The 25,245-nt window shown below is 32.7% G+C and overlaps 1 protein-coding gene and 1 long non-coding RNA gene across 2 annotated transcripts; both read right to left on the bottom strand.

Annotated features, from left to right (window-relative positions):
- Positions 1-4,575: 4,575 nt before the first annotated feature.
- On the bottom strand, positions 4,576-4,992 carry LOC150033605 (zinc finger BED domain-containing protein RICESLEEPER 2-like). The gene is made up of 2 exons (XM_090316988.1): positions 4,905-4,992; positions 4,576-4,838 (listed from the first exon to the last, which is right to left on the bottom strand). Exons 1-2 carry the CDS (start codon positions 4,990-4,992, stop codon positions 4,576-4,578), a joined length of 351 nt encoding a protein of 116 aa, XP_090173114.1.
- A 17,872-nt stretch (positions 4,993-22,864) lies between these two features.
- LOC150033604 (uncharacterized) lies at positions 22,865-24,984 on the bottom strand. Its single transcript, XR_016532341.1, has 3 exons — positions 24,867-24,984; positions 24,433-24,544; positions 22,865-23,340 (listed from the first exon to the last, which is right to left on the bottom strand). It is a non-coding gene; the product is annotated as an uncharacterized LOC150033604 (long non-coding RNA).
- Positions 24,985-25,245: the final 261 nt, after the last annotated feature.

The raw sequence follows: 25,245 nt of genomic DNA, 5'->3' as shown, positions 1-25,245 counted from the left end.
AATCTCATACATAACATACTGAAAACTTTTGCTTGTAGGACATACCTAGCGATGAAGAAGAATCTGTTACTGGACCACAGGGACCAACTAGACTTACATAGTAAGTCAGTCTTCAGAACCCAAAACGTGAGCTCTGATACCAACTTTAACGACCCGACTCCCTAGGACTTAAACTAGGTCATTATTATAGACATGCATGCATACATTTTAAAATGACACTTTTCCATGATTAGATAAAAGACCAAAACTGATAATTTTATTAAAAGTAACTAAAATAAATTCATTTGACAGGGTACCTTAAAAAAATGAAGTAAAGAAAATATCTCATTAAAACATGATCAAAACATCCATTATGCAAAAAAAGAAAATTAAAACTGAAAATCCTCTAAATCCAACAATTAGCTAAATTAAAAATCAAGAAGACAGAGAAAAAAAATAAGCGGAAGCATTGACTAGTCCCAGTGGCTTGATTATGAATTTCACTTGTCATTCGCCGACATGTTCTTACCTTTACCTGAAAAAGGAACATGACAAAGAGTGGGTATAAAATACTCGATAAGTAACCCCACTACCAAGGCCAGGCTATACATTTATATCCTATAAATGCAACCTTCTAGTGAGACATGCAAAAACCTCTACTATTTCTTGATGGTCATCTAATGAATAGTTTAACCGACCTATTGTAGATGCGATGTACCACAAACCTATGGTGAAATCTCGAAGGAGATCACTAACCTCTGGTGAAATCCCGAAGGAGATAATTAACCTCTAGTGAATCTCGATGAAGACACTAACATCTGGTGAATCCAGTAGGAAACACAAACCTCTGGTAAAATCCCAAAGAAGATCACTGACCTTTGGTGAATACTGAAGGAAACATGAACATCTGGTAATCTCGAAGGAAACACTAACCACTGGTGAATCCCGAAGGAGACACTAACCTCTAATAGGTACATGTCTATGGATAGCGAGTAACCATTACTAACATAAATATCATGCATCATAAAATAGCGTCCCACACATTAATCATAACATAAAGCTCATCCATCCTCATACATGCCAAATAAGATGTAGACCATACTCATACATTCTTGTAAAATATCTTATAAAATAAGATCATGCTCATTCTTATCACATACATCAAACAAAACAGTCATATGTTCAATTTCCTCTCTAATCAGGCATCATGATTCATACAGTCTTATAACCTTAGAATCATCCTTAATCTTATCGCCCGATACAAAGGTGATGGCGGGAAATTAGAAGTCAATTTTACTCGACAACCAAAATCTCGTGGACGTGGTATGCGATGCATGTTCTTAAGATATGCGTTGATAGTCATGCGTCGATGGTCATGCGTTGGAATGATAATGCATTAACGAATGTATGTGATGACCATATGTCCTGCCACAAGTTTTCTTGCGCTCACGCCAAGTATAACGCGAACACAAGTTTCTCGAGTAATCCGAGGTCGAACACAGGGACTTGTAGCTATAAGTATGCAGTAATGTGCATGCGTTGGTTTAAATAAAAGAATGGAGGGGATGTTGCTAAGTTAATCCTACCCCTACTCCTATCTAACAGACAATATAATGAGAATATGCATGAAAGGGAGAGATACGACAACACTTGACATGAAATAAATGTATGGGAAAAGAGATAAAATGCGGAGATGTTTTCATTGCAATCCTTAAGAATGACCACAAGGGCAACCTTAGTTAACACAAACCATGCGATCATTCAACACACATACAATAGTAAACCACCTATCGGTGCGAATGTTATAACTTCTAAGGCTAGAACGCATGCGATATATGCGATAAGTCTATAGGACCTACACATAAGCCTCTATTCTCATTTATGCAATGACAGAGTGACACACACATAAATAAGGCGACCACATAATATCATACCTATTCCTAGGGTGCATGCGATGCAGTGTTGACAAACAAAGCTTATCTCTAAGTCCCTATCTCTTGCTTATGCCGATCTAATCTCGCTCTCTCGAGTCCAGATTCTAACCTAGCTCTCTCGAGTCATTAGGATCTTTCTTTAGACTCTCTCTCGAGTAGCTCTAAAGGGGTGTTGGGCACAACATAAAACAAGACAAACGCATTAACTTGGTTGACGCAAGATTACTCCATCTCTAGTGAACAATGCATGCATTAATTAATGCGTCCAACCACTTACCCTCCCGAGCAGTTGATTATTGTTGATTTTACTCATAGACAAGCAATGCGTTAGCCTATAGACAGACGTTGCAGCAGCTTCACACTAAGCAAATAAGATTACTCACACACTCGTGAAACGCACACCTCTCAGTGGTTTGCTACATGCTTCATATTCCTAATCCACATGACTAAGTATGCAATACCCAAGCAATCCCACTAAGTGTTGCAATGAAAGTAAAGATGCTAAGCAAAGAAGATGGAAATGGAGTCAAAGGAACAGAGAAATGCATTGAAAACAAACTATATTAATTCCTTAATTCCAAAATGTCATACAATACAATATGAGAAAAGAAAAGGAAATGAAATGACTAGCTGGAAGCAAAAACTTGCTCCCAACGGATGTGCGTCAAGGCTGCTGGTGGTGCCATGGATGGGCAAAGGAACTGACTCTCTCGAGATCCAGCTCTGGTCGAAGGCTCCGGTCGTCACTCGGAATAGATGCAGGAGGTGAAGAACTCTCAAACTTCTTCTCAAGCGTTTGTCTGGATCGCAAGGATCCGCCCTAGGCGACCCTCAGGCGAAAACATTGGATAACTTGAATTTCTGCTCATTAGCTTTTATTTATAGAGCTTGGGTCGCCGACAGCATTAATTATAGGGGTGGAATCGGTTCGGTTCGGTTCGGTTTGATGGCCAAACCGAACCGAACCACTTTTGTTTATACATGAAACTAAACCGCACCGTTTGTGCAGTTCGAACCGAACCGGTTCAATTCGGTTCGGTTTCATGAATCAGTTTCAGTTTTTTTTTTTTTTTTGTCTTTTTTTTTGTTATTCTTCCTTTTATTTTCCTTCTTCCTTCCAAGTTCCACTCTCTTTTATTTTCCTTCTTCATTTTTTTGAAATTTTATATTCTCTTTTTTATTTTACCAATTTTTCACATAATTTAAATAACCTTTTATTTTCCTGTTCCTTTTCTTGAAATTTGTATATTCTTTTTTTTTATACTCTAAACATAATTTAAATATCAATCCACTAATCCACAATAAGAACATGTCACATAGCATAAATTTCTAGCACAATCCAAATGACTACAATAAAAAAAAGTTAAGAACTAAAAGTTCTCCAAAGTACACATAGCACAAATTTCTTAAATATCAATCCACATTCACAATAACTCATAAAATATATCAATCCACAATAACTCATAAAAACATATCAATCCATAATAACTCATAAAAACATATCAAATCAATCCATAATAACTCATAAAAACATATCAATCCAAATGACTATGATAAAAAGTTAAAAACTAAAAAGTTCTCCAAAGTAGAAGTACACAATACACAAGTCACATAAAAGCAAATAACAAACTAAAACACTAGTGCTGAATTCCAAAAGTCCAATCAATACAAACAAATTTGTTCGCTTGTCAATCATAATTCTCCTTCTCCTTGTTTTTTGCATTTGCCTCTCCGTTCAATCCCGTAATGAAAACTAAGAAACAAATCATAAAATTGTTAGTAGTTACTATAATAAATGTGTTACATAATATATATATATATATGTTTAGAATATACGAACCTTCCTCTTCATCTTAAATTTCCTCCAAGCAAATTTGTTTAGAACGTAACCAATTTTGTGCACATACAAGTGCCTCAACAGTGGTTGGAGATAATGAGGTACGAAAATGATCAATTACTCTCCCACTAGTGCTGAATGCGGACTCAGAAGCAACTGTGGATGCCGGAACTGCTAAAAGATCTCGTGCAATTTTGCTAAGAATCTTATATCTAGAATAATTCCCCTTCCACCAATCTAAGATATCAAAGTTATCTTCACGTTTAACACGAGGCTCCAGTAAGTAAATATCAACTTCAAATCCACACTTTGCGAATCATCTTCATCCAAATCTTCAAAATCAAAATGGAAAATCTCTGAAGCATTTGCACTTGAAGTTCTAAATGGAGAACTTTTAATGGTACATGAAGATTGACCCTTATTAGCAATTGATAGTGACAAATTGTATTCATTGAACAATGTTCTCAAAACACCTTCTACCTTACTTCCTATGGCTTTTGCCACATCAACATCAAATAATTGATTTAGAAAATTGAAAAGAAATTTCATCTTATAATGAGGGTCCAAAACGAAGGCAACATACAAGAATAAATTTGTTCTATCTCTTTTTCCCCAATACTTATCAAACTTTTCTTACATTTTCATTGCCATTTCTTGCAAAAGTACATCATTAGAACCAGTTGCAATTGAATATTTTCTGATGCAATTCTGAACAATACTAATCTCATGGAAGACTATATTGGAAGTAGCATACAAAGACCTTGAAAGCCTAACAGTTACTTCATAGAACACTGACAAGAATTTGGTAAATATTCTCGCAATTTTTCAATCCCTGGTGGTTGGTTTTTCCTCCTCATTCATGTAGACTGTGTCGTAGTCTTCTAACCTCTCAAATGTCTTTTCAAATTTTACAGCAGCCTCAAGCATCAAATAGGTAGAATTCCATCTAGTTGGAACATCAAGACACAACATACTTTTACTATCTATGTTATCCTCTGTGATCCACTTCTTAAATGTGACAAGTCTAGCAGGAGAAGATCTAACAAACTTCATAGCATCTCGAATTCGAACCAATGAATCATTAATATCTTTTAGGCCATCGCATACAATTCAGTTCAATATATGTGCACAACATCAAACATGCAACAACTCACCATCTAACATCAACCCATTCTTAAAATGCTTCTTCAAATAAGCAATGACAGTATCATTTGACGAAGCATTATCAACTGTCAATGTCATAACCTTTTCAATACCCCACTGTTTTAGACATTTTTCAACCTCTTTTCCTATCGTTTCCCCTCTATGATTCTCAATTTGGGTGAAATTAAGAATTCTCTTATGCAATTTCCAATCTTTATTAATAGTGTGCAGTCAAAACCAAATAGTTCATATTTTGGATTGATGACCACGTATCGGTTGTGAGTGACACTCTATATCATTCTTTCACAAAAATGCCCTTCAACATCTCTTTCTCACTATCATAAATTCCCAAAATATCCTTATCAATTGTTTTTCGAGAAGGAAGAACAAAATTAGGTTCTACTAACGTCAAAGTCCCATTCAGAAACCTCTTAAACCCTTGGTTCTCCACGAATTTAAATGGCAACTCATCTATAATAATCATCTCAGCAAGTAGTCTACGAGCACTCTCATAGTAAACATCTTGTAACTAAGGGATGAATTTGATTGTGAATTTTCTCCAAATCCCTCATTGTTCTTAAAAACCAACTTAATTTGTGTTACATCTAACTTATACTTGTTAATCTGATAAGGATTTTTTTTACAGTAGTGTTCAATATGTATTCTCATAGTTGAATTTCCATTCCTTCTAGGATGACATGCATACACCATACCACAATGGTTACATTTAGCATGCGGATCATCATCACTATATTTAGAACATTTATTAAAGTGATCCCATACCATAGATGAATTTTTCCTCTTTCATCCACTTGTATGCTTTGAAACTGTCTCCTCATTTTCGTTTTTTCGTGGTGGTGGTGGTACTGATGGCATCACAACAACATCATCATTGGAATCATTGCTCTTGCTCAAGCTCATTGTGATAGATGGATGGTACCTATAAAAGGAAAAATAGAGAGAACTTATTACCATCAAACAAAATCATTTACTTAAACTAAAAATTTAAACACAACAACAAATTATTTATCTAAAATTTCAATAATTCAATCGGATGAGGACTCGCTCGAACCAAATAATTCGGATGAGGACGAGCTGCGGCCGGCGGGTGGCGATGTGAGCACGAACCAAATTTTATTTACCTAACATTTCATTATTAATGTGGTACTAGAGTTAATCGGATGAGTACTAGAGTTAAATTTTATTTTAGTTACCTAAAATTTCATTATTTACCTCTGGTTCACGAAGGAAGCGAACGAAGCAGCGAAAATTTTACATGGACTGGCTCGAACGAAACAAACAGAAGAAGAACGAAGAAACTACGAAAGAAGAATGGCGAAAGTAGAATGGAAGCGACGGTCTACGAAAGAAGGATGGCGACGACGAGGCAAAAGTCTTTCGAAAGCGGCAGGAGCGACAGTCCTCTGGTTCATGAAAGAAGAACGACATCCCGCGAAACTTTCCTCTAGTCTAGTCAACGAAAGAAGAACGGCGGCAACGCGGCGGCAAGAAAAGAAACCCTAGAAATTCTCCTTTCGGAAGCGTTGCGATCCTATAGTGAATGCATGAAGGGTGGAATGGAATCGTTGTCCGTGTCCGCTGGGCTGGGCTGGCGCTGAGTTAAATTAGGTTCTTTATTATTAAATAAATATTTATATTATATATATAATTTTATAATTTTATATAAATTTATATTTAAACGATTCGATTCGGTTTAGAAATCGATTTTCAAGCTTTGAACCAAACCGAACCGTTTAAATTCCGTTTCAACAGCCCAACGAACCGCATCGAACCAAAAAATTTGGTTTTGCTTATAAATCGATTCGGTTTGAGCAATTTTGTTGTCCACCCCTAATTAATTGGAGTGCTCTGAGTCTGACGTTCGACGTGTTAGTCGTTTCTGAACCTCTGCCACTAATGGCGTGGTAGGTGAAATGTCAACATCATCTTTTGGTTTTTCTCGAGGTAGATGCGTTGATGCGTTCATTCCACCAACCTTGCATTGATCCCATTAGAATGTGTTGTCGCGTAGCCGCAATCATTCAATGGTCGCATTCGCTTAATACTGCAACTCTACATGATGACTGTAATCGCTTAACGAGCGCAACTCCCATGCGATGGACGCATATGGATGATTACCACAACATCCATGCGTTGATCGATGCGTTTGCATTTGCGATGGAGTGTTTCTCCGCATGCGGTGGTCCGGTTTCCGCGTTTGCGTCCATTTCCTGCTTTAGGTATAAAAATAGAACGTTGAACGCATAACTAATGCAAAATAACGGGTTAGCTGATATTCGACATGTTGATCGACGCAAGCTCATTTTCGTGTGAATTCCTAACATGATTGTCACATATTCTGCCTAACAACCTTCATAATTCTAAGTAAAAGACCTAAGATGACATGCTTTTCTCCATGTCATCAAAAGGCGGTTCCAGTAGTAAGATTATTTACCTCAAATTAGGCCAAAACATGTCAATACGACAAAACCTCCACACACAAAAATCATGAATTAAAGCCTAGAGCAAAACCCAATTTTAGGCAATAACCAATCGCTAAAATAACCAAAATTTAATCCAAAATAACTTAACCCAAAGTGTGGTTGGAAATCCAATGTTACTTCCAATCCTCCAAATCAACCCGATTTTGGACCATCCACCAATACTTAACAATTAGGATCCAAAATCCATGGGTAAAGCTAAAATCCAACTAAAATTGAATGTGTAACCAAGGTTCACAAGATCTCATAAAAAACTTATCAAAATCTTGACGGAACCAAATCCAAACTTGTTGGACAGCGGTTCACAATGCCTAAATCTTCCAATCTGAAATCCAAAATCTAATGGGTGTTAACAATTTGGAACCAAACGTTTTCCTTTTTGGGTATTTAAGAATCTCCAGGAAACCTATTTATTTAATTAAATCTTATCCCAAAAGTAAGATTTCGATGAAATCAGTGACGATGGTGAACTCGATAGCGGTGGCATCCGAAAGAAGAGCGGCAGACGACTAGCTTAGATCTGGAACAAGGGTGGCGCAGCTAAACGACGACTGAACGTGTGTGAGAAGAAAAAGTTTGACCAGCTAGGTAGGTAGAAGATAGGGAGGCGGCGACAATAGATGACGGTGGCTAGAACCCGAGCGATGGACAGCGACTATAAGCGACAAAGGGGCTAGCGGCTAGGTTAGATGGTTAAGAAAAAGAGTGGCGCGCTTGAGGTATGAGATGTGAACGGCAGAAAAGAAAAGAAAAGGGAGGGAGCAAGGGTTATGCTCTCACACATACGAAGAAGAAACAAACTTAACTTTCTTTTTCTTTTTCTTTTTCTCTCCTTTAACTTAATTCGAAACTTATACATATGTATGTATGTATAAACTTTTTTCCTTCCCTTTCTCTAAATTCCAAAAATCCAAATCCTTTTTGGATTTTAAGTTCTAAATCCTTTTGGAAAAATATATTTAAATAAATTATCCCAATAAGTCGATTTAAATTTAATTATCTTCTACAAACCATTAAAAAAAATCGAAATTTCCAATTTTAATCCAATTTTCCAAATCAAATCAATTTTGAAATAAATCTCAAATTCTCCTTAAATTAAAACCTAAATTCCAAAATTCTTCACTGAGTAAAATTTAGAAATTGAATTATCCTTCCACAATAATTCAATTCAACCTCCAAAATTCAAAATAATTCCCAACGACATAATTGAATTTAAATTACATAAAAAAAATTGAATGTCACTGAAAATTATGCCTATCTAATTCTAATTGAGAACACGGGCTTGGTTAAACTGATTTAGGATATACCTTTAATTAAGAGGATGAAGATTCAAATATCCAACCCTGAATACAGAATCATCGAGGAGAGTTGTAAGGGTATATTCCACTTTGTTAACAATCGCATTACTAACAAAGCAGATGAAGCTCTCCGACAAAGAATGAAGGATGATGCTAACCTGACTACCCTCATCGATTCTAGATTCATTCATCTCTGCCACATTGAAGTGGACCATCATGTTAAGCACATATTCACGAATAGAGGTGTCTTCCTCTATTTTGGAGTTGAAGATGTATTTTAGAGCCTCGTGCCTGAGCTGTCCAGACGGTTGTCCGAACATCGCCTACAGGGGCTCCATTATCTCACGCGCTAAGACCATGGGCTCATGCTTCTTAACTAATACATCACTCAGGTTAGCCAAGATATAGGTTCAGGCCTTCTTATTTTCTCGTGTCCATCGCTCGTACGCCTTCTGAACATTTCGAGTGGCATTGGGAGCTGGAATAGGAGGACAGACCTCCGTAAAGGCAAATATTAGATCCTCGATGATGAATATCGTCGTGATCATATGTTTCCAACTGGAAAAGTTGTCTCCAGTCAGTTTTTCGACACTAAGCAAAACTATAGTGGCTGTAGCCATTTTAAAACTTGTTGCTAAAAAAGGAACAAACTTTTATAAGACTTTGCTAAACCACATTTTATCCAATTAATTTTAGCAAAATAGATTCCAAGTACCCTAAGTGTTTAAGACTTCTATTTTACAATGATGCCCCAACGAGGCAAGACATGTTGGATCGACACCAGTACCCAGTGGAAGAAATCAGGATCCATAAGCATTCTAATTCATTAATTTTGGTTGAAAAGAAGCATGCTAAAAACAGAGTATAATGGGTTTCATGAACATGCCTTGGCCGAACCAACGAAATTTCCATTTCCAGCTACAAAATCCTCTGAATCCTTGTGTAGACCACCACAAGATCTTCTCTACTTTCCTCTTTGTACTCTAGATTGAATTGTGGGACTAAAAATAAGCTAGAATCAAAGGGAATATGGAGAAAGCTCACTGAACCAACCCATTGAACAACACCTTCTTTATCTGATTTTTCAAGGAAAAATTCAGTTGGTTCATCACTCATTCTTCACTACAATCTTTTCAATATATTGCAGACTATCATGCAAAAAGATGTGTTGCATAAGATGCAGCTCATGCTTGGAGTAAACTAAAGGAGAAGGTGAGTTCTTTGTAAGCTACTTTGAAGATGACTTGAAAAAACTCATTTTTCAATTTTTTTTTTATTTTTTAATTTCCAAAAATCCAAAATTGATTTTAAAATCATATTTTATTTCTAAAATCAAAATCTGTTAATTTTACAAATTAATTTCATAAATTATTTTTCTAATAAAATTAATAAATAATTATTTAATTTCAATTAATTTAATATCCAATATTAAATTAATTTTTACATAAATTCATCTTCATATATTTAAATATATTTTTTCCAATTCCGTTTGATTCTAATTTGAACGTTTCAAATTAACTTATCATGCTACTCTAGAGTTATTCCATTTCCGAGCTAGTAGGGAGACCTCATGAACCTACACATCATGGGCTCCAACGATCCGAGATTAATCAGGTAAACTCATTAAACCGATCTAACCCCCATTCATTAACTAATGGGTCACTCCACTAAAGCCCATAGTTGAACTCCCCTCACTGTAGATATATTATGTCCACTCGATATAACCATGATCAGTAAGTTAACCCTTCACAAGTTATTCGTAATAACGGCTGGGTCAAATCTCTATTTTACCCCCAAAATTACCTAACAATTGTTTTATGATCCAATCACAAAACCAAATCCCTCTCATGCCAAATAAGAGGGCAAGATCCCTTGTTCAAGTCCCAGAATTAGAACTTAAGGGAATAACCTCTCTACTATCCTTAAAGCGGGTAGGAGTGAATTCCCTCTTGCACCCTATGTCCCCAGCTATCTATCCAGTCTTACCCCTGAAATGGCAGTTATATTGAGTCAGTGTTGTTGAGCCAACCTTCACCTATGCAAATCTAAGGGCAATCCTAGATAAACAGGAGTTCATAGTTAGCTCAGAATTAAGGTCAAGTTACCTAGGTCATCGCTTTGAAATAGTTAGTCTTAAACAATAAACAGCATTATAAAGTAAGAGTGACTCATTTCGTGGTCCGATCTTGTACAAACTCTTTTGCACAAGGACACCCCCACTCCTCATGTCTAACATGAACGAATTAGGATCACTTCGTTTGTAGTACTTTACAACTCCTTGTAACAACTACAGAGTAGGCTGTATCAAATAGTGTTATCAGAATAAGGTACCCAACCTTATCCATGTACTATAGATCATTTTGATTATTTACTCGAACCTGATCCACCTTTATGTCTCCACATAAAGTTTAAGTACTCATCCAATAGTCAAGGGACTTTTAGGTTTATTGGATTTCTATTCAAGCAATAGATCTATTCAATAACATCTTTATTGAATTTTCATAATAAGTTCCATTGTTTACATACCACGAGTTTTAGGACATAAAACCTAATAGGACAAACGTTACCGGTGGGGTGATAAGATGCCCCTTCACTGGGATGAGACATTCTTAACCATCAGGTAAAACCAACTCTTGGAACTAAACCTAGCAGTCACCATTTATTTGGTCCAGAACTGTTAACTCTTAACAATTCTGCGTAAGTGTGATCCCTCATTTTCGGCGCCAGAGTCCCGCTCTAATAAGCCCACCGTAGGGAAGAAGCAGATTAGGACAAGAGACTAGTAACCTTATCCTCTTACAGGAGATCAAATAAAGAAACGCGAAAAACTGTCACTTTATAGGGGGGACACTCCCAGGGTGCCTCGAGGTGATACGCATAAACTTTATTCAATCCAGCGAGAAAGACCGTGGGATATGTTATCGCACTTCCCGCTCCCACTTACTATGAACATTCTCTCCATCCACCTTGATATTGACCTACCCAAACACCATCCTTTAGGGGGACACTCCCAGGGTGCCACCAGGCCGAGAGTAGATCTCACGGGTATGGACGATAAGGGAGAAACGTGAAAGGTTTAAATGAAGCATCATATGCCCCAAGTACCTCCCACTAAATGTTCTACCTAGGGTTCATTAACTTAGACAATCCGACTACTGATTTTAGTCTAAGTCATTTATAAAGTCCACTCATAAACAACTTTTATCTATGAAAAAAAACAAGCTCAAGTAGTCACATTTAAACACTTTAATGGATTGTCCTTAACTTGCATGCATGCATCAAATCTATCTAATTTACCTTCTAGGTAGGTTCCCAGGTAGGGGTATTACGTTTCCGTTAACTTAAATACCCTAGTCTAGACAGAACCCGCCTTATAAAAAGGTCCCTTATAGATAGATTTGCTACACTTTAACCTTTTATTAGTCAGTTTAATCCTATTAAACTGGTTAAAAGATTAAAGCCTAAGGGTTGCTAATCATATTAGAACTATGATTTTAGGTCTATGTTATCTAAGTTGTAAACATTTTAAAACCATGAATTAAACCTAAGTGAGCACGCATGTCTTTCTTATTGCTTTTAGTTCTAATTTCTCTTTAACCTTTAAAAAGAAACAATTAAAACACATTGCCATACAACAAGGTATTTATAACGCTTATAAAGTAACATATGTGTCATGCTTCATGAAATGTCCGGTCATTACTATACATAACTTTTATATAAAAGTAACAACCAAGCAAACATGTTTTCCATACACCCTTATACTATAACCATTATAATATAAAGATGATGCATGTTAATGCTTTTTATGCATGCATAAATATAATTTTTATATTATATGATGCATGAGCATGCTCTTACGTACTTTAAATCATGCTTCTCTAAATCATAATACTCATAATAAAGAGATAATGCATGACCAATGCATAACCTAAGGTGGGTTTTCTATATGTGCATACCATATGGCATATAAATTAAACATACATCTAATGTATTAAAACCACAGATTAATGGACTGGGATGAACCAACACAAAACTGGAATGAAAAAATTCTATCTATTACATTTTTCCACCGAGCAAACCGGTTCACAGGAACCGAGTCTTGAACCGTCGAGCGAAGCTCCATCGTTTAGTAAACACCTCCAAGTAAACGATCGTGTAGCGCACACTATACGATAGCGCGAAAGCTAAACGATCACTTAGATGACAACAAGGCCGCGAAGCCTGATCGTCTAGACGATCATTTAACACGTTAATGGTAAACGGTTTACCACGCATTTACTCCGCAATCGTATAGTCAGTATAAAGATGTCTAATTTTCCCATGGGGACGGGGCCCCGCGGGGATTCCCCAATTAGGCAGGGAATGGGGGAAGGAGTGAGGGAGAAAAATTCCCCGTGAGCTAAACAGGTTCCCCTCCCCGCCCTGATTAGCTTTTACATATTTATTTAGAATAGTTATTTAATGTTATGTTATTATTATTATTGTATAAATATTACATTTATATTTCAAATTTGATTATTTATTGAGAAAGATAATGAATATGTTTAAATTGAATGTTTAATTTTAGATTATATATGTGAATAATTTGATTTATATTTATTTCTTTCTACTAAACAAAAATAATTAGCTTTTTTAGGCCAAAATTTGAGTAATTTATCTTTAAATTTAAATTGTCATATAAAAATAACCATAATAAAAAATTTAGTGATAAAGTTGATTATTTAATTAAAATTTGCTCACATTAATGATTTAAATTAATTGACTTTTTACCAAAAAAAAAGGTAACGGGGAATCCCCGTTCTGGTCCCCATGGGAAATTTCACAGGGATGAGGAATGAAATGGGGAACAGGGATGGGGAATGGCATTCCGGCCCCGCCCCACCCCATGGACATCTCTAGTAACGAAGCGATGAGGCTTGCTAAGCTATACGATCGTCTAGTGTACATGCACGTTAAACGACACTCGAATATCCGATACTCAGCGATCGTCTACCTCATCGTCTACACGACTCGACCAACGCTTGGTCGTCGTCTTCTGCGAAGAACAGCAACCCTTGCTCCAAACTTTGTCACGAACGACTCAAAACTTAAACTAACTTTGAAATTACAGACTCGATAGCAATTACTTATGCCCCAAAAAACAGGGATCTTTACAATTAACTGAAAATGTAAAAGAATTTAACAAACCGAGGTTCATCCCAGAAAACTCCATTAATCCACACATCCACAAATGATTTAACAATTAAACAGAGACTAAATATGTTAATACCCACTGAGAATGTAAATGCAATTCACAGCAATGAATTTGGAATATCAGAAACCTGACTCTGATACCAATTGAAGGAACTCTTATATAAGAGTACCTATGGGCGGAAGCGGAACTTTCCAATTCATTATGACAGAATTTTTACATAGACATTCAGACATACAAATACGCATTAACGACACTAAATTACTGACATGCTTAAAGGATAAATAAACAAGAGATCATGAGAACATACTAGTTGAAGACTTTTCTTCACTTGAAATCTCGCTCTCTCCACGAACGACCTCTCACTCTCGCAAAACCAGCAAGTAATCGTCCAACAACACCCCGGTCATCTACACGAATAGCTTCACTCAAACAACAGGAAACGGGGACAAAACTACCACTCAAAGCCTCAGTATTCTCGAAGTGAAAATCCAAAGGGTGGGTTGTGATGGGATTGGTAGAGATGAGGAGGAAAGGCTATCGTGTACTAAGATCAAGCAAGTGGGAGAATGGAAAGACTATCGTATAATCGGGTGCTTGATCGTTTAGTGCGCGGTACATGATCGTGTAGTAAAAGCTTGACGATCGTCTATACGATCGTTTAGTTACGCTAAGGTGCTAAGCGATCGTCTATTAAATGGTACGCGGTCGTTTAGGAAAACGTGGGTGCGGGTGTGCAATCGTTTAGTAAGCTAGCGCTATCGTATAAGCACTGCAAACACTAAGCGATGGAGTACTTATCACACCGTGAGCAATTATGCGTGTATATTACAAAATAAAAACCATTTTCATTTTATTCTTCAGTTACGAAAACTGAAATGAACTTCTCACTAACGCATGAATTTGGAGAAAACGGTGGACAATTATCTCATGGTCGTCCAATTAATAAATTAATAAATATAATCATATTATATTCATAACCTATAGTTTGATATCATATATCAACCATAATGTTTTCTCCTTTACTTAATATAAATCATATTTATATCCAATTTCCTCCATATTAATGTATCTCATAAATTTAGTCAATCATATCATATATAATTGACCAGTTTAATTATATCATATATAATCGAACTCCCTCTTGTCAATTTGAACATTTCAAACTAACTTAAAAACTGATTCTCAACTTGTATCCAAGCTACCAAGGGGACCTTATGAACTTATGGCTCGAAGCTCCATCGGTACGTGAATAATTGACTAAACTCTTTAACCACGAGATCCACCATCCGTTAATTGTCAGACATTCCACTAAAGACCGACAGCTGAACTCTTCTTACCACAGATATATTTCTATGTCCATCGGATATAATCAATCATGAGTACGATAACCCTTCACAAATGCTCACAAGTATAGCTGGGCTAATTTACTGTTTTGCTCCTGTAGTTACATCTCACTCCTTAAGTACCACTGATTCCTCTAATTAACAATATAACATAGTCCTACTATGTGTGAACACCTCTCGGGCCATGAGAAGGTGTGTAGCGCCACATCGTGCAAGCCCTGGAATCAGCCCTTAAGGGAGCTATCTATCTACTTACCCCTACTTCGGGGAATGAGTGAATTCCATCTTGTGTAGTTGAGTTCCCAACCCCTAAATCAGACGAATCCTCAAAGTGGTAGGTTTTAGTCGATGGCCTGGCCACTCGCACCCATGCAAATCAAAGGACCGCCCTCCAATGGCAGGAGTTCCCAACTCACTTAGTATTGAGGTCATGTTACCTATGGTCATCCTAGTGAAGTAAAGTCTTTATCATGAACAACGTTATATAACGAGACGTTAACACTTCGTGGTCAGGTCTTATACAAACTCTTTGTATAGAATGCCCCCGCTCGTATGTCCCCTACACGAATGATCAGGATCAGACCATCTGTGACAAGTCACAACACTTGTAACTATTCCATAAATCAGGCTGCATCCATAGCACTACCAAGATAAGGTTTCCCTCCTATATCCATATACTACATACCATTTTGGTTATCTCTTAATACATGATCCACTTGTATGTCCCCACATACATACTTAACTTACATAAAGATAATCAGAGATTTTAGTTTATTGGTTTGTGGTAAAGCAAATAAAACATCAAAAGTGAACAAAATCAAGAAGTGAAGTAAATATCATATATTATACATCACAAGCGTTTGTACAAACTGTTTACAAACTACAGGACACGAGACTTTAGGGCATCATCTCCAACAATATGTACTTTTAAAAAATAAAAATTAAAAAAAAAATGCAATCAATGTCTTATTCCAAATATGATGGATACAATAATTGGATTATAAGATTTTTTTTTAAAAAAAAAATAGTGTTCATACAGGCAAATTATTATAAAGTACAAAAACTGAACCAGATAGCACTGACATAACAACTCTGCACACCCAAACACAGACATATCAATTCAGTATAACAACTCTACACACCTAAACACAGACACCAAAACTCCTCAGACATCAAAACTCTCTTGACATCAGAACTCCTCACATCCTATATCATCTCAGCGTCCCAAACAGTCCCTAAAAGGTATCTAACATATGTCTTTGAATATTCAAACTTAAGATTTTTAATAAAACAATTGCAAGATTGAGTGATCAAATTTATAACTCCAAGAAATGATGGAAATGTCAATTACTAGTTAACTAAGTTTATTTTGACATGTTTGTATCTATTGAATTATTGAACTTTAACTAGTATTTAATTCATCATAAATCTTTCAAATTTGATGTCGATACTCCAAATTTTCAATGTGTCTGATAGATCATGAATCTATTTTGATATTTTTCATATATCTATTTAGCACAAAATTCAAAGTTGAGTAGAATTGTTATCCGAAAAATTTATTAATTTAAAAAAACATTGAATATGTTAGGAAAATTGAATAGATACAAAATGAGTAATTTTGAAAGTTTAGGGTTATATAAATACAAAATCGAAAGTTCAAGTCGTGTACTTGTTTTTTAATCTACTTTTTCATCATATTTTTTTAAAGCAACAATAAATTTATCTAAATATTATCTTAATTTCACATTAAAGAGTTTGATTTGTAAATTTTGTTGTGTAAGAGTCCCTCAAGATTAACTTCTTAACTGTTTCTAAAAAATACTTTTAATTACTTGAAAAGTTAATTCAAACAAGTTTAAACTAAAATGATAAATCTTTTTTAAAATACCTAGTTAGAAAACGAAACCGATATCATGGTAAATAATTTTGACTATGGGTAAAATATGACAATAATTCATGTACCAAACTTTTTTTTTAAACGAAAAAAAACACATTACCTCACGTGCTAATCAAGGATAAGAGAGATAACACAATCATTAACAATCCTTTGGATGCAACTTTGGAAAATTAAGAAACTTTATTAACCTAACTAACTTTATTAGGCTTGTTTTCTAATAAATTACCAAAATTAACCTCATACAATGAACGATAAAATTTTCGCTAATATCACTATCAAATGATTTTGTAATATTACAATAATTGCAATTAGATGCATGCTTTAGAATTTGGTACATTGGCATTTAATATTTTTGTCCGACCGTGTCAACACCCAAATAGTACATATTCTTTTTTATTTGTATCTATATATAATACTTGAATTTTAAAAATTTTATAATATGTCTATTTTTTTTAATATTTGTATTTAATAGATTCTTAATCTCTTAATTATTTAAAATATATAAAAAAAAAAACACTAAATTTTTATTAGACATTACACATGACTTTGTGTCTAGTAAACACCATTGGATTTTTTTTTTTTTAAATTAATGTATCTATTAACTAAAAATTTGAAATTGTGTTGTTTGATTAGAAGCAAACATTTTTGTCTAATAAAATTGTTCATTATTAAACATTTTTTTTTTTTTTTTTAGATTTATAAGATTTAAAATTGAAAGATTATAGTTTTATTAGATATTTTTGAGTGACTTGTTAGAACGAAAATTGAAAGTTTAAAATTTATTAGTCACAATTTTAAAAAAACTAAACTTATAATTTACCTTCTTATAAATGTAACTTGAAATGCACCATTTAGATTAAGAAATATTTATATGTGAGAAAAGTTGAAATGGAATTAAGTTTTTTTCTAAAAGTTATTTTTATAAAAGATTAAAATAATAAAAGGGAAAAAATGCATTTGGGGGCTTGAACCTGCAACCGGACTAAAAAACAAACGAAGGCAACTCAAACTGTCGTTACACCGAAGGTATCCACATAATTATTTTTTTCTTAAAAACGATAAATTTATAGTTAAAATTAAAATCATTTTTTTAAGTTTAAATATTATTTTAGTCCATATATTTTTTTTACTTTTGTTTATTTTGAAACCTATACTTAACGTTTATTTTGGTCATTATACTTACAATTTTGATTTATTTTGGTTTATGTACTTTTAAAATGTTTATTTTAATTCCTGTACTTTCAACTTTGGTTCATTTTGGTTCTCAAACTTTAAAAAAGTGACCATTTTCATCCCTTAAAAATGAAGTAGAAATGAAAATGAATAGACTAAAATAGTCATTTTTTGAAAGTACAATAACTAAAATGAATCAAAGTTGAAAGCACATGGACAAAAATTGAAAGTATCAAGATTAAAATAAATACTTTGAAAATACAGGGACTTAAATGAACAAAAATTAAAAATATAGGGACCAAAATAATATTCATTTTTTTTTTTATCATCAACAAAAGAGGCTATATATAACCAAACCAATTGAAGTCATGTGCCCCTAGCCCCTTCATAAATTCGTCGTTGTTGTCAATTTTATCGTACTACAACCATATGAACAATGAAATTAATGCAAACTTCATAAAAGTATGGAGATTATAAATAAATGAAAATTCTTATAAATAAAAGGATTAAAAAAATATTCATATTTTATAGCAAAAAGTTTCCAAAGAATTTTCAAAAATTTTTTATATAAGGTGTAAATATTTTTGGATTTTTTTTTTTAATTTAAAAAGATCCCTAATAAATGATTATATAAAACAAAGTGAAGATTTTAGGCCTTGCTCGATTACTTTGTTTTTTTCCTAATAATAATAATAATAATATATAATTCAATGTTCAACGAATTGTATGAATGTTGACTTACGATCTACTTGGACTCGAGAAAAATGAGTGGTGTTTTATTATTACTATTTTAAAAGAGATTTAATTGAGGTTATGTTAGAAGTGAACTTGGTTTCGCTAGAACACAATTATTGTTGATTTTCAAATCCATTATTAATTATTTTCTTTTTTATAATCGACCCTACTAATTTGGGATAAATTTTAAATTACAATTCATGAAATGACAAAAATATTGAAAGCTGATTACCAAAGGAGATGGTACTCAAGCTTTGACATAAGTTCCTTTGTATGGAAGGAAAACTTTTGTAATTGTATCAACGTCATCATTAACGGAGATTCTGTGTCATTATTGAGGTGGATGGTGTTTCTCTCAAAAAAACATAAAAGAAAAATAAAAAATGTCGTCTTGTGATAATTTATTTCGTTTTTACACTAAAGTTCTCTTTTGACAAGTGCTTTATACAACCACATATTTTTAGATAAGGTTTTTTTTATTAAAAAAAAAAAATCAAGTTTCAAATATCATTTTGATCTTTTAAATTTTGTTCCATTTTTATTCTTATATTTTCGAATGACAAATTTAGTCCAGGTACCTTTTTAATAAATTTCAAATTTGATCCCTCAAAGTTAAATTTAACTAAATAATAATGATAACTTTTCATGAAATGAAATATAATATATGAATATATTTTCAAAATTTCTAGTCAAGAGATTCATAAAAATTTATTAAAAGTCCAAAAACTAAAATTGAACAAACTTCAAAGTAGAGGAACTAAATAGATATTTTAACGTAAAATTAATCATCGTCAAGTTCCCATTTTCCCACATGTGGTATCCTAAAAAAGGGAAAAAATGGTGAAAAGAAAAAGAAAAAGACTATCTAAAAAAACTAAAAGATTTGTGAGAAAGATAGTTTAAATACTATTTTGGTTTTTGTACTTTTCATTTTAATTTATTTTAGTCTCTATATTTTTTGGTGTTTTCAAAATATTCAATTTGCTCTCAATATTTTGAGGTTCTTTTATTTTATATTGGTCAATGTACTTTAAAAATGTTCACTTTGATCATTTTGGTCATCAAACTTTTAAAAAGTAAACACTTTAGTCCCTTCAAAATGAAAACGAATAGATCAAAATAAATATTTTAAAAATACATAAACCAAATTAAACATATTTAATGCATCGAGAGTTGCCTAAGTCCAGACCCAAATCCCATAGGATACTTTAAGAAGGCATAGGAGAAATTACGTCATGAAAAATAAATGTCAATGCCCAAGGATTTAGGGCGACCAACAAGGCCAGTGAATATATAACAAAGCGAGAAAATAATTGAGCCAAATTTGGATTGACACCCTGCAATCTTAAACATAACTGTAGACGCGTGTCAGATGATAATATACTTATAAACAACCCAATTCAACTACTCTCATGGGAAGAGGAAATAATCTTCAAATGATAGACCTGACCTTACTTCTTTTTTTGTCTAGTTAAATTAGTCACTCCTTATACTAACTTAAGCACCGTAGTGCAATAGGCTCGACATTACGTCAATGTAAAGATCTCTTACGCAAGTCAACTCGAAGAATGTTAAAACTATATTAAAGAGAACTAGGTTGGAGGTCACGACCACCAAAGACCCAAATTGAATTTCAATGTAAACGAGATCCGAGTGTCAATAGAATGTATAGAAATTAAACTGTGGGGAAAATATCTTTTTAACCCCTAAGTTTTGAGGGATAGGTGCATTTAGTCCGTTATGTTTTAAATTAACCAATTTAATCTCTAAGTTTTCAAAATTGGGTTTAAAAGGTTTTTCTTAGTCTCTAAGTTTTTTAAAACTTAGATACTAAATTGACCAATGTAAAACGCGACAAATTAAATGCACCCACACTCCTCGAAATTGAGAGAGTAGAAAGATATATTTTTTTTCATAAATTTTTAAAAAGAAAAGAAAATGATAAAAGTAGTATTTAGACAAGGATGTTAAAAAGAAAAAGGAATATACAATCATGCGGTTGCGAGGAGTCATGAGTGGAAAATTGGGGAATGGAGAAGATGACAAACCCTCACGCCCCCACTTAGACGCCTTTGTCTTGTCGCTATCCGTATTAATTTCCTGTGTGGCTATGCCTACATAGCCCTTCATTATTCGTTTGACACGTGTAATTCATTTATTGGTTCCAGCCTGAATGAAAAAAACACGTGTTCTCTTGATCCTTTTTTTGGCGGGGACTAGGTTTTTTGTTTAAATAATTTATTTTTCATTTTTAAAATATATATAAAACACGTTTCTCAACTATATATAAAGGACACGTCACTCTCGATAAATTTTCATTTTACTCTTGAAATTCGAAACTAAAAAAAAAGTAAGGTTTTTAATTAGTAAAAACCCAATTTAATTTTACTCTTTAAAAAATTTAGGTAAATATTAGTCAAAAAAATACCTACATTCAAAAAAAAAAAATAATAATTATTATTACAAAACTCTAAGTCTATCTATCTTCATGCATCCCTTTTAATTACATAATAAAAGATAATTCATAATTATCATTTTTTTTAATATTCTAATGTGAAACAGACGTATATTTGATAAGTGAGTAGACTGTAGAAAGATAATGAACTTCTAGATTTATGTAGTTCCTAAATTTTAAAAAAATATTTAGTATGTCACTAAGTTCTCGTTTTCTGTGTTTCTTAGATTTCTAAAAATTTATCAATTTTGTATCCATTAGATTTTCTTACGTATTTCATAATGTGAAAAGTTATATGTTATATTAGACATTAAATTTAACTTTTGTTTAATAGGTATAATTGGACACATTTTAAAAATCAATGTATCTATTAAGTACAGAATTTACATAATCTTTGTCTAATAGAATAATTAATTTTAAACATTTTTAATATTCTTGAGATATATTATATCTAAATTGAAAAATATATATTTATCAGAAATTTTTAAAGGCCTAAAGACAACAATTAAAAATTTATAAATTTATTAGTTACAATTTTCAAAACGTGTAATTTAACCTTCATAAAAATGTAATTTTAAATATATTCTCATATATATCTTAATTAAGTAATAATAATTACGAAATATAAATCTTTATAGAATCATTTACCTAAATATATATATACAAAAAATCATTGATATTTATTTATTATTAATTTTTTTTGTTATTTTATTAAAATCCAATGTGACAAAAATTAAAATGAAGTTATGTTCTTCTCATCCATTTTAAGTGAACTAAAAAGATTTATGATGTCCTTGTAATCTGTAAACGACTTAAGCAAAATTTATAATTAACTTTAATTTTTATATAAACTAAATAGATATATCTAAAATATAATTATCGATTTTTTATATTTAATTAAAATCGATATACATATATATAAAACGTTACAATTGGAAGAAGTATGTGCTTTAAAATTCTTAACAGATCCATTCCTTACTCAAATATTCTTATTAAAAATATATATCGAGAAAACTCTCAATATGCTGTATACCATTCGATTGATTTTTTAAAATAGATTTTGTTCTCTCGACAAATTGGAAATAAATTTATTTATACATGTTTATTGAGTTTTAAAATGTGTTAAGAGTACATTATTGATCTACAGCATTTTTATGATTCAGTTACATTTTAGGAATAGACTTATATATCCATTTTTTTAGTTAATGTTAGAATTTAAAATGTTCTTATAAAGTTTTTTTTTTAGAAAAAAAAATCTTTTATTGAGAGTTCTATCGTGTTTTTAAATGCAAGTTAGAAAAATTAGATAGGTAACGATAAGTATAATACTTTTCCAAAAAAACAAAAGGAAAAAAAATTTAAGAAAATCGAGAAGTTGGGGACCGAAAAGGGTGGAGAAGTACGATAAGAATGAGGCGTTTGTTTCAAGAGTGAATGGATTAGGCATCCTAATCCCAACCTTTGTTTGGAGCATGAATTTAGAAACTTTGGTTTCCTGTATATTTTTCCCATGGATTTTAATAGTAAACACTATTCAAACCCATGTTTTTTTTTTTTTTTTTTTAAAAAAAAAAATTTAATCTAGGAAGTATGTTGATCAACCTCCGAACACCACCGGTCAACTTCGACTACCACCGAACTTCGACTGCCACCCTTCAGTGACCACTGCCAACCAACTCTGGCCCCCACCCTTAGGTAGCCATCGAGGTGGACCTTCGACTGTCACTTGCCAACTTCAACCACCATCGACCAACATCTAGCAAACCCTCTTCCCCGCATAGGCGAAATTCCAACCACTAACTTCGTCGGTCAACCTTCGACTACCACCTCTGATGACCGACACCAGCCAACCTTGAAAAACATTAATAAAAACATTCTCGATATATAATAAATTAGACAAATTTGTATATAAAAACACTTTAAAAAAAGAATTGCAATACATGTGTGTTTTTTATTTTAATGAGTTTTTATTAAAAGTATTTAAATAAAAATGAAAAATTGAAAGATATTTTTTTTCTAAATTATTCCAAACACAGACTAAAATGTAATTGTATAGATTAGAAAGCCCTAATACAATTTAACAACATTTTCATTTTTTTTCGTCAGTCAATTTAACTAGCTTGAAAACTTATGTAAAGTTCTAAAATGTTTAAAACAACTTAACTACTAAATAAAAACTAAAAATCAAAATTTATAATTTTTTATTCTGCTAATATATATATATATAATTAAATTTAATATTAAAATACTAGTTTATTTCAATTTTAGGTGAAAAAAAAACATTGATCATTTTCAAATTAGTTAAAGTGACAAAAATCTATAAAATTTTATTTACAAATCTAGTAAAATTACATATCAAATTATTAAAATAATAAATTAAATAAAATTATAATTTTAGTCATAATCTCTATTTCATTTTTTTTTAAAAAAAATATTCTTCTAAATTTTGTTTGTTTATTTTAAACTTAACTATATAATAATAATTAATATGATAAATTTAAACTAATCTAAAATATACACAATAATTAAATATAAGAAAATATTTCACAAACAAAATATTTATAAATTTACACTTCATTTCCACTTCACGCACAGACTTCTTAAACTAAACTTTAAAATCTGTACTTTAAATACAGTATTCTTAAATTCAGGCAATCTAAACTTTCCAACCTAATCATATAGACTTAACATTTTTAGATTTAAGATTCTAAACCTACCCACCAAATGTGCTAAAGGGTATTTGAGGAATAAAATAACATGAGGAAATTTTGAAAGAGACTTGAAGGAGATTGCACTTGACAACGTTAACAAGTAGTAACAATAATAATAATCTATACTATATTAAAAGGAGGTAGTGGTGGAGAATTTTTCGTTTCCTACTTTGCCCTCCGTTTTTAAACAAATACCTATTATGCCCTTATGTTTTCTTTCTATCAACCCTACCATTTCGCCGCCGCCCCTATTTTGGGGACCACCAAATCGGAACCCATTTTCGCCACTTCCGCCCGTTGAACTCCATGACGGTTTATGAGTTCAATGGTGTTTTGGGAGATCTCTGCATTAAAAATTGAAAAAAGAAGAAATTAAGAATCGAAAGATGGAAGATGAGGCTGAGAAGAAAGAATGAGACAATATCTTTTAAAAGGTTGAGAAAATAATTGCTAAAAGAGGTACAGAAACATGGAAGTACATTTCATTATAGCATTTACTAGACAGAGAAAAAGAGAGTGAGAAAAAAATGAAGAAAAAACGGAAAAGAGAGAAGAATTACGAAAAAAAAATGAAATAAATCGACTGATAAGAAGAAATTGAAGCAAAAAACACAAAAAATAAAATAAAAATAAAAATAAATAAATGGAAGACGAACTCTCACTCACCGACGATGGTGATATTTGGAAGAGGCGGGGAAGATTTAGATGAGATGAGAGAGAATGGGATATTTGGAAAAGTAAAAAACGTGGGAGAGATAAATTCGGGAAAGTAAAAATGTGGGATAGAGAATTTACCGTTTCTTTAAACTTTAAAGAGTGTATGTGGTTTTAGAAAAGCATGGTTTTTTTTTTTCTTTGAGAAATAAAATGTGTGAGTGGTTTTTAAAAAACCGTTTCTTTGCATGTTTCTAAATATGTGGTCCTTCGACATTTATGAAATATGGAGTAGAATGATTGTCCACGTAAAAATCTCATAAATACATCATACAGGTAGAACAAAGTACTATTTGAGGCAAAAGCCCAAAGGGATTACAAATCCTATATA

The sequence above is a fragment of the Benincasa hispida genome, chromosome 9 (assembly GCF_027475165.1).
Source record: "Benincasa hispida cultivar pf3 chromosome 9, pf3_genome.v1.1, whole genome shotgun sequence".
Lineage (NCBI taxonomy): Eukaryota > Viridiplantae > Streptophyta > Magnoliopsida > Cucurbitales > Cucurbitaceae > Benincasa > Benincasa hispida.
This window is presented reverse-complemented; position numbering and strand designations above follow the sequence as displayed.